The sequence below is a fragment of the Asterias rubens genome, chromosome 4, assembly GCF_902459465.1.
Source record: "Asterias rubens chromosome 4, eAstRub1.3, whole genome shotgun sequence".
Lineage (NCBI taxonomy): Eukaryota > Metazoa > Echinodermata > Asteroidea > Forcipulatida > Asteriidae > Asterias > Asterias rubens.
The window spans coordinates 11,177,589-11,188,466 of record NC_047065.1 but is presented as its reverse complement, the minus strand read 5'-3'; the positions used below and the strand labels follow the sequence as shown (position 1 = coordinate 11,188,466).

The window sequence follows — 10,878 nt, the reverse complement described above, 5'->3', positions numbered from 1 at the left end:
ACCTGTGAAAATTTGAGCTTAGTCGGTCATCAAAGTTGCAAGATAATAATAAAAGAAGAAAACACCCTTGTCACACGAAGTTGTGTGCGTTTAGATGGTTGATTTCGAGACCTCAAGTTCTAAATCTGAGGTCTCGAAATCAAATTTGTGGAAAATTACTTCTTTCTCGAAAACTATGGCACTTCAGAGGGAGCTGTTTCTCACAATGTTTTATACAATCAACCTCTCCCCATTACTCGTCACCAAGAAAGGTTTTATGCTAACAATTAGTTTAAGTAATTACCAATAGTGTCCACTGCCTTTAAGTAGGATGAATACTATGCGTGATACTATCAACAGATCTCCTTTGCTCGTAAGAAGTTTTTATACTAATATATATTTTTGAGTAATTACCAATAGTGTCCAGTGCCTTTAATACTAAAATTGGACTCTGACTCTAAACAACTCACTGGTCAAAGTCAAATTAGGCATTTGTATTAACGATTGGTAATTGAATTTTGATTATTAAAGACAGACTTTGATATGGTGATAAAACCAATAGGTTTTTAAGATAATATAAACCATTGCAACTGTATTCCAGATCAATGGAAGATTAAAGCCTTTGGACACTTTCGGTAAACAGTATTGTCCAAGACCACAACTTATATATAAAATAACAAATCTGTATAAATTTAGGGTCAATCAGTCATCGGAGTCGGGAGAAAATAACGGGAAAACCCACCCTTGTTTCCCTACGTTTCGCCGTGTCATGACATGTGTTTAAAATAAATCCGTAATTCTCGCTATCGAGAACTAAGGTTGTTTTAATGTTTTCTCAAAAAGTAAAGCATTTCATGGAATACTATTTCAAGATAAGTCTTTCACCATTACCTTCTGTAAACACTGTGAATTATTTGTATATCTGTGAACTTTAATTTTGTGTCTGTACCAAAATTGTATAATGGCTTTAAACAAAGTCTTTTTTATTGAAATAAAATTGGATACAGTAATTCCTGCCCTTCTTTTAAATCATTTATATTTATCAGCAATAGATGTATAATATAATAAAGTATCCTTCCCTTAACCCCTTTCCCCTCTTTTTTCTATAAATGGATATGTATTTGTTTGTACTTGCTTATGCCTCTGAAGAAGGTCCGGTTTGGATCGAAAGCTAAGGCCATCTACCCTACTCAATATACAATATAAATTATATAGGTTTTCTCGGTCAAATTCGGCAAATGAGCAGTCAATTTCATTTTCATGCGTTCGAATTAAAGCTGTTTTGCGTCTCCAGTTGTTACTGCGTTTCAAATTCAGAATTCGGTCATTCAATTTCGTTTTGGATCGAGTCAAATTCCTTTAGCACTCTGTTCAATTTAGCGTAGCGTCATTCTTTTTCGTGACACACACGCCTCAAGAAGCGTCTGCGAATTTGAATGCTGCTTTCATGAATGGTTAAATTGAATGATTGTTTTGTTAATTCGAATGACGCAACATTTCATTTGACTAATCCCAAAACGAAACCGAATTACCCTTTTGAGTAGCATTTGATTTTGGGCGAAATAGAATAGCTTGGTGGTTAAATTGGCCGCCCATTTTCCAAAATTGACCGAGAAAACCTATAGTATATATTTTCATGGTCGAGTAATCCTTCCTTTCATACTGAAGATCCTCTGTCTTCACCACTTTACTCCTATTGGTTCATAGCCACCAATTGTTTCTCAAATAAAAATTTTGATTGGCTATAATTTGTCCCGCTTTTTCTGGAACCTTCCCTCTTGTTTTTCTATAAATGGTTATGTATTTGTGTGTACTTGTCTATCCCCCTTGGCTACTTTTTTTGAGCTTAAAGGCACTGGAAACTATTGGTAATTACTCAAAATAATTATTAGCATAAAACATTTCTTGGTGATGAATAATGGGGAGAGGTTGATGGTATAAAACATCGTGAGAAACGGCTCCCTCTGAAGTGCCATAGTTTTTGAGAAAGAAGTAATTTTCCACAAATTTGATTTTGAGAACTCAAAATTAGATTTTGAGGTCTCGAAATCAAGCATCTAAAAGCACACAACTTGTGCATCAAGGGCTTTTTTTCTTCTTCAGTTCTTCTCTTGCAACCTTGATGACCAATTGAGCTCAAATTTTCACAGGTTCGTTATTTATTGTATATGTTGAGATACACCAAGTGAGAAGACTGGGCCCAGTTTCATGGCTCTGCATACCGTAAGCACAGAATCGGCGCTTACGGAAGCAGGGAATTCCGTGCTTACGGCAAGCGTATTTCACGGGTTAGCGACGAATTTTGGCTTCTGCGCGTGCGTACTCCACATTACTAGGGATTCTACACTTACAAGACTAGGGCAGAAATTTGGCGCTTGCACCTAACTGGGGAATCGTGATCGTAAGCGCAGAATTTGGCGGTAAGCAGAGCCAAGAAATTGGGCCCGGTCTTTGACAATTACCAATAGTGTCCAGTGTCTTTGAAATGCTTTCTAATATGCCAGTTTGTCTTTTTCTATCATGAGTCTTTTGAGTCTATGGAGGCATCCGAGTCACTGCTCTCATGTGGTCTGTTACTCTTACATACAACTCCTATCTTATTGATGACATCACTGAGGTCAAAGGGTAGAGGTCGCAAGGGGTCACCGTCCTCCCACTTGGGTCTGTGGACAGGTAAGTAGTCTGGGTGAATCGTGTCTAGGAGCCTTGGTGAAAACCTGCACAGAAAAAAATGATTTTTTTTTTTTTAGGGAAAATAGTCAGCATTATGGAAGCCCAAAATGCATTTGATCCATTTCGCATGTACCTGGGGTGGATTTCACAAAAGAGTTTAAGGCTAGTCTTATCCTGAATAAGAAGAGTAACTTGTTCTAACTTAGGACTAGTCTTAAGTTGTTAATAACTCATAACGTGTTATAGGACTAGTCCTAAGTAAGGACTGTCTTTGTGACAGGGCCCTGGTAGGCAAGATACTACACTGATCATTAGGAAAAATTTTACATTTGGTATCAAAATTACATTTGGTATCAAAATTAATAATATTAGTTTGGGAGGCTATCATCCTTACTCGCAGCTGAGCAGCTAAGTTGCAAGGATAATGCTGCAATATTGTTAAGGTGTTGACAGAAAGTGTCTTTTGGCAGCCAGCCCTGAATCGCCTTGTTGTCTTACTGTATAATGTGCACTGCATGATATGGTGGGTCTAAGATTATTGTTTGATGTCATGATGACCCAAGACAAATTGGGTCAACAGAATGATATACCATGTTAGGCAGCCACCATCCCCTCTTCTCAATAAAACTAAAGACATGAATGAACACCCAGCAGGGTGGACATGTGTGCATTACAAATCTTTATTATAAAATTATTATTATAAATTACATAAAAGACCAGCTGATACAACAAAACTTGGAATCGTTACTGATGAGACGTACTTTTCAAGACACTGCTTTCTGAGTTTCTGTCTCTCTTTAAGAAATGGACGGAGAATCCTCGCAATGGCAATGCTTTCCTCTGTGTCTCGGTTAGTTTTGTCAATGGCAAGCTTTGTCTGTAAGGATTCAATACATACATGAAAATAGATCAAAAACGAAGAACAAGACTGGAAATTATGATAATAATATACAAATCTTGACTGCTTCGAGTGCTATGGTTAAAACTATGACTCCAGAGGTGATCCCCCGGGAGCGTTCTATTTTCCTGAAGCAAAGCCGAGGGAAAATAGAACGCTCTACGGATCATCGAAGATTCCGTGATGGAGTGTAAACTTGAAGCAGTTCAGATATATAGTGGGGAGCCTTGCCATTGAGAGCTTTGTGGACAATGAGCATCAGCTTGAAGAGAAGCAATTGTTGTTATGTGTCTTGCTCAAAGACACAAGTGCAATGACCGGGATTCAAACCCACATCCTGATGACTCAGCCACCAGAACTTTAGTCCAGTGCACAAAATTGCTCGACCTTGACACACCAACAAAACAAATTCAACCATCTCTTCCCACACAGGTAGTAAGCTTGGGCGATATCTCGCTAAAATCGCGATACCATTTCTTAAACGATTACCATATCGTCTAGATTTTTTGTTATTCGAATTGAGTGTCTTGTTTGGTAGATATGTGCGCTATACAATGTATAAGACTATATGATTATTATTATTTATATACTTGTAAACAAATATACAACATTAGTGGATTATTCTTCCTACTATGTGCTCCATCTTGACCCATTCCTCCTCAAGAGCTTCAATAGCTGGTAACCAACTTCTTCTCTCTGTAGCATGCCTGGTTCCCTGCATCCAGAACTGACGCAGCCATTCAAACTCCACCTGAACATGACAAAATTAAACACACAACAACTGGATAACTCTTCCAGAGTACCAGCCCAATGCCAATGTAACTTACATGTAGTCTGCAGCATCTTCGCATCTGGGCCCAATTTCATGGCTCTGCTTACCGCCGAATTCTGCGCTTACGATCACAATTCCCTGCTTACTTGCAAGTGTCGAATTTCTGCACAAGCCAATTGTTACCATAGAATGCCTAGTAACGCTAATCCGTGAAATATGCTTGCCGTAAGCACAGAATTCCCTGCTTCCGTAAGCGCCGATGCTCTGCTTACAGTAAGCAGAGCCGTGAAATTGGGCCCAGTATGCTCTAAAGGCCAGTACTGTGAGACATTCTGCTTACTTTCTCCCTTGTTCTGCTGCTTTTTGAAACTCCCCTTTTTCCCTTTTGACTGGTCCACTATTAAGCTTGGTTCATACTTCCTGCGAATGAGATACGAATCTTGACGCCACATGGCTGTTTCAGCAACAAATGTTTAGCAGGAGTTGAGCACGAGTCCACTGACGCAAATTAGTTTGTGCGATTTTGTGACGTCAAATTCGTGTTGCATTCGCAGTATGAACAGGGCGGTGGTTTCCTTGTGTTTTAGCCCCACCTTGGTAGCCCTATGTCCTTGCGTGTTGGCGGTGGTTTCCTTGTGTTTTAGCCCCACCTTGGTAGCCCTATGTCCTTGTGTGTTGGGTGATTTTTCATAAAAACTAAACTGGAAAAACCCAAACCCTACCTCATTATGGATGGTCTCAGTTAGCTGAAGATGTAAGGCATCACAGGATCTCAGATGATAATCTCCACTTGTCTCCTCAAGAAGGTTGCATAGAGCTTCTTGACATCTCCCCTTGATGTACCTAAGTGTTCCTTTACGGCTCTATAAGACATAGGATATGCATCCACATTAAACACTGATGTAGTGGTTGAATCAATTCTTTCACTTGTTCCTAACAAAACTTGTACATAGTTTCGCAAACAAGTGCTGACAAGCTAAATATAATACAAAACATGTTTTCCTGGTGCATTGCGGATTTACTAGAACACTGCTCAGTGAAACAGGTAACTTATACCAGACATGATATTTGGTCCTTAAAAAGTAAGAACATTTTAGCCTTTGACTCGAGAAAGACTCTGTAGGGTTGAAACGTCAGACCATTAACTATTTTTTGAGTTCATACCACAGGTCCTTTTGGTTGGTAGGCAGTTTGCAACAGCTAATTCTATTTACACAATGTACTCCAGAGCAAAACAAATCAGTAATCAGACCAAAGTAGGATGAATATCTCGCCTGATGTACTTACATCTGATGAAGTAGTTGTTTTTACGCATAATTTTGACCGCATGGGGGCGATTTTATCAGGGAATGTCTTTTATCATAATTGCAGTATCATCTTATTTTAATTGCCTGCATGTATTTTTCTTGCATCAATGATGAAAAAAATCAACATCATAATAACTAAACTGAAAGAAAAATCCATTTGTTTACTTGTTTTTTTATCACATAAAATTGGTCCACATATGCCATAACGTAGTTAGAATACGGCAAATTAAGTGCGTCTAGTACCTTTCCTCGCTCGGCCCCAGCGGCCAGTCTATCCAGGACCGCTGGGATGGGCTAATCAGCTTACACAGATTCTTGTTTAGGAAGTATGTCATGCATGCAGTGGGAGTGAGTGTGATGCATGATCGGACTTGCTTTAACCAATGAGCGTGCTTGATACATTTGCCCATCCCAGCGCCTTTGGTAAAGGCACTGGGGCCGACTGAAGTACCTTCCCTGATATACTTACATCGGCGACTCTATGAGTGGAGCTGAAGCGTGATTGGCTGCCGGTTATTACACAGTGTTGATGGGTGTCATTCAGATTGCCCAACATGAAGTAAGATTCCCCCGATGCTAATGGGATAGCCACCCCGGGGGTCTCTATGTCCCACGACACCTTCAGGCCAACCTTCCAGTCTGTTTGATCAATGGAATCATCATCTTCATCTGTGAATAGAATACAAAAAAATTATTTTGTTATTCTGTTTGCTCAAACATACTTTGGTCATTGCTGTGCCGATGCACTACGCAAAATGTATTGATATAAAATGTTGTTATAAACCCCTTACTTTATGACATCACACTCTCAAAAAGTGCCATCCAAGAGGCCAAAAGGAGGCAGATCAATGGACAATAGCTGTTCTTTGTAAGTAAAACAGTGAACGTGAACTCAGCACACCTGTAGTGTTTTGCGTTGTATGCAAGGGGGTTATTGATTTCTATACCCCTTTTACACAACCTCGATTGCACCTCCGAACAATGCCTGTCATTTTGGGAGTAAAATCTTTTGTGCACGTCTTTGTGAATGATTTAGACTCCCAAAATGGCAGACAGAGAAATGGACCGTTCCGGCTTTCCACTAAGCTCCGCCCACCGCGCAGGTGAGCAAGACACGTGTACGAACATTCTGCCGCGCGTGCCAAATATACGCGCACGCATGACCGAGTTTGTCCAACCACAATCATTGCTGTGATTGGTCAAATGGGTGAACGCGCACAGTTTGATTGATAGGCCAGATCGGTCCATAGGCGCGTGTGAGTGCGCTGTGTATTGGCCACCATTACCAAGGTCAAACAAAAAACATATGCTCTGAAAGGGCAAATGGTCTTTTCATTAAGTTGTGAACCAAAAGCTCAAAATTTTGTAGCAAAGTTCAAATGTTTTGTGAAAGTAATACCCCAACCTGAGTATGTTTGACTGTACACAGCTACGGTGGATCCTCTAACCAGATTGCCATCCATGTGCCAGCTGACTGCCAGAGATCCCATCCCATAATACGGCTCTGGCTTCAACCTCACGTCTAGGTCCGTAGGGTCCATATAATTAATGAGTGCAACATTGAAGTTGGTGCCGTCATCGACGGAAAGAATTCCACCATCCCGAGATTCACATCCACGACTTTCCTCTTTGTCTAAACAAGACGGAGTTCCTTCATCACTCTTAGTTCTTGTTATTGCTCTCTCTAGCCTCTCATTCTCCTTTTCCAACAGAAGTTTTCTTGAAGCTACCTTAAAGTGCTCGTTCAGTTTCCCGATCACCCCGCAGGCAATCTCAATCTCATTCTCCGGTTGGACATCCCCGAAGGACCAAGGGATGGTGAACAAACGCAGACCTAGATATTTGTAAGTTGTCCCCGGTTCTCCGACTAATGTACGGGAGATTGGGGTCTGGACCGTTTGACCTTTCACCTTGACCCAATCCCGATAGAAGTAACCATGGTAATAGAGTACATTCAAAGCCCATGTTAGATCTTCTTGCAGAGACTCAGGGATACAGGATTGCGGCTCATGTGCAAAGTTTGAATATTTCTCTTTCATCTGTAAAAATATAATTCATAAAATTTATAGAAGTTTTCTAACCTAATGTGTGTGCAAAATATTCATATGATTTTATACGCTTTTAGAGGAATTTTAAACATGACATCATTGGCTGCTAACAATACAATGGGTCTGTACTTTCCACACAGAAATGATGAATTCAGTCGAAACATCAAACTCAATTCCATTCTGATGGTTTGAACCTGATTCCCCACAAAATTTTACAGACCCATATACTTGATATCTTAACAAACTTCCCACTGCAATGGTAAAAAATACAATAGCTTTTTATATACAGTAACATGAGTTAGAGACTTTTTACTTGTTTTCCTCAGTTTCATTAGACTTAATCTTTTCTTTTCGAGTTTGACATCTTAGAGCCCCTCTTTTGATAAAAAAAAACCTGCAGACCCAGAACGGGGAAAACATATGCCTAAAACATGATGAAAAGACAAATAATGAACATTGTGATGAACAAACTTGAGTGTTTTTATACCAAGCTTTACTGCTTTAGTGAAATGGTGAGAACGTGGAGGTAGAAACGGTGAGACACAAGTTATAAATTAAAAAAACTCCTCACCAAAGACTCAAATGTTGCATCAGCGGGAGTCAGAAACGGTAGCTTTCCTTTTGCTACTTCAGATAAAAGTTCTCTTTTCTGAAAAAAAAGTAAAGAATCAAGGAACATTTCAGTATAATTATTTAAACTAACAACTGTTGTAAAACGTTGAAACTATTCACCAGAAAATGACAGGAAAAAAACTGCAATCTACAGATAAATGGTCAGGTTTGTTTTGAAGTACACCCTTTAAATTGTTAGTTTTGTGGTAGTGTTTTTTAGGGTGGCGCTGAATACCGTAGTTTTCCTGTATTTTCTGGTATTTTTCAGTGTTTTCTGGTGTTTGTAGTTTCAGGAGTAATAACATAATGTTCTGTGGTAGTGTTCCTGTTTTGAACTTACGTGCAGTACTACTAACCTTGCCCTCAATTTGAGGGCAAGGTTAGTACTGCACGTAAGTTGTTAATACAAATAAACTTTACTTGTTCAATTGATTGATTTCAAAATCAAAGGGGAAACATACCAACCAATCAAGTAAGTCAGTCAGCCAGTTGATATTACAAAAAATTACATCTGAAATAGTCTATCCAAGTTTAATTTGAAAACATATACATTTGTTGAAGTTGAAATTTGAAGTATTTGTATAATTGTAACAATTGCTGTTTATTATTAATATATTATTTAATATTATTGGCATTCATCGTTTCAGGATTCGCTATATTTCATTGCAAAAGTTTTCTATAACTAAAATTTAAGTCTACTGAAACATAGAACATTCCTTAAGCAACTATTTATCGCTATCACACAGTGGTTTTTCTCACCTCCTTCTATGCACAGAGACACCACTGCTGACTGCATCATCTTTGTTGATGTTCCAGAATGAAAACTCCAAACTGAAACTAATTAAACGGCTAAAAAAACGTCTGTTTTCTACTTCATTACCTTTATTTCCTTCCCCGAATCACCACTCGATTTTCTCTTCGGCATGTTTGACATCCATCGACGAGGGAACTATAAACAATTAAAACATTTTACCTGAAGAATGATCTCGATCACCTTTTGCTGTCACTGGTGTCATCAGTAACGCACGTGTACTTGTTTATTTCCGTGATTTATTCTCTTTCCTTCATTGCACTGTCGCATAAATAATACTTCGCTATTTTTAGGAAGCTAAAAAGTAGATCATGAGATTAAAAAAATATATATATAAAAACATATAAATAAAAATTACATTTTAAGTTTTAAAAATAGCATCTTTAGCGATCAAAATATGCTAAATTTAACTATACGTCTGTATTTTTGAAGATCGTTTTAAACAATTCGGTTTGCAACACCATTTCGTTCTGAGGCAGGACACCACGCATGCGTACTAACGACTTTCCTGAATTTTTTCAAAAACGAGAAACTGCAATGGCCGCCGTAAACAAACGCATTCTGTGTGTGATTGAATTGACGGTGTGAGTAATCACCGCTTTAGTGGAGAAAATCACCAAATTCGGGTACGTTAAATGGCGTCAAACTTGATTAAATGGTCGGTGTTAACAATGTCAATTGTCTCTTTATAAAAAAAAGACTTTTGGGTGAACAAGTTTGAGTCGTTTTTTTCTTCTGCTGTTCCACGACGCGACGGAGGTAGGTCCGTCTGGCTGGCGGGCCGCGGGGGCTGCGATCCGTGTTCGGCCGCCGTCCGTACGGCGCGTAGGGTTGGGTTGTCACTGGGCTGGGTGTGTCGTGTGTGTGAAGATGGCAGATGGCCGACTAAGGGCTCTGTTTCTGTTACTAAGAGTATAGAATGGATTCGAAATAATTGAGTGCGAAGACTGACATGATGACTGAAGTGAAGATGAATTTGAATGATGAAGTGGAATACCGAAGAATGAATGCGGATTCAAATTTATTCAGTTTTATTAATTTTCAGCGAACACGCACTGCCGCATTCCCTATTATTAACAATAACACCCCATACAAGTATTACTTATTTAATACAGAAATTGTTGGCACTAAATTATGTTATCAAACCCCCTTTGCTTCAATGAATAATCAAATCATCAACTAGGTTTAATTTTAATGTCCTTCATTACTCAACTTTATTATATCTGACCACCCTTCCTGTCCTGTCTATGAATATGAAAATGTTTACTTGGAATGTTCATCCATGGAGGAAGGTTTCCTTCCTCCATGGTTCATCCATCTAGAAATCTTCGGTCCTCCAATTCTTTTTCACTGGTTGTTCCTAAAACTCACACCCTACGGGGGGACCGTTCTTTCACACATGCTGGAGCTTCTCTCTGGAAGGAACGAACTTCCTCAAACTATTAGTAATATTTCCGATGTACACAAGTTCCAAGTTGCCCTGAAAACTCACCTGTTCACGATGTATTTCTTAAATGCATATTTTTGTATGTTTTCCCTAGTTGTTACTTTGCTTTTTTGATCTTTCATATTATGTTTTAGTGTGTGTCCGGTATCGCTCGGCTTGGCCTGCACGTTCTTGTCATAGAGAGACCGCCTTTGGCTCAATGCTGCAGGTCTGGTCGTGGTTTCCCTCCTCTGATTTCTTCCCATTGTTGTTGTTTTAAATGGTGTTATTATTATTGTTTGTTTGGCATTCACTGGATACGGACATTTGTGTTTACATTGTCTCTGCTGCA

General features: G+C 39.1%; 2 protein-coding genes across 3 annotated transcripts in view; one reads left to right on the top strand and one right to left on the bottom strand.

Annotated features, from left to right (window-relative positions):
• Positions 1–2,431: 2,431 nt before the first annotated feature.
• On the bottom strand, positions 2,432–10,407 carry LOC117288922 (alpha-ketoglutarate-dependent dioxygenase FTO-like). The gene is made up of 10 exons (XM_033769796.1): positions 10,368–10,407; positions 9,921–10,006; positions 9,170–9,238; positions 8,249–8,326; positions 7,035–7,668; positions 6,099–6,298; positions 5,045–5,185; positions 4,182–4,301; positions 3,414–3,529; positions 2,432–2,696 (listed from the first exon to the last, which is right to left on the bottom strand). Exons 1-10 carry the CDS (start codon positions 10,405–10,407, stop codon positions 2,498–2,500), a joined length of 1,683 nt encoding a protein of 560 aa, XP_033625687.1. The 3' UTR covers positions 2,432–2,497.
• LOC117289403 (protein fantom-like) overlaps positions 9,641–10,878 on the top strand; it is a 48,318-nt gene continuing 47,080 nt past the window's right edge. For both annotated transcript variants that reach the window (XM_033770512.1, XM_033770511.1), the window contains exon 1: positions 9,641–9,726. The gene's annotated coding sequence lies outside the window, so the exon portion shown is untranslated. The remainder of the gene's footprint in view (positions 9,727–10,878) is intronic.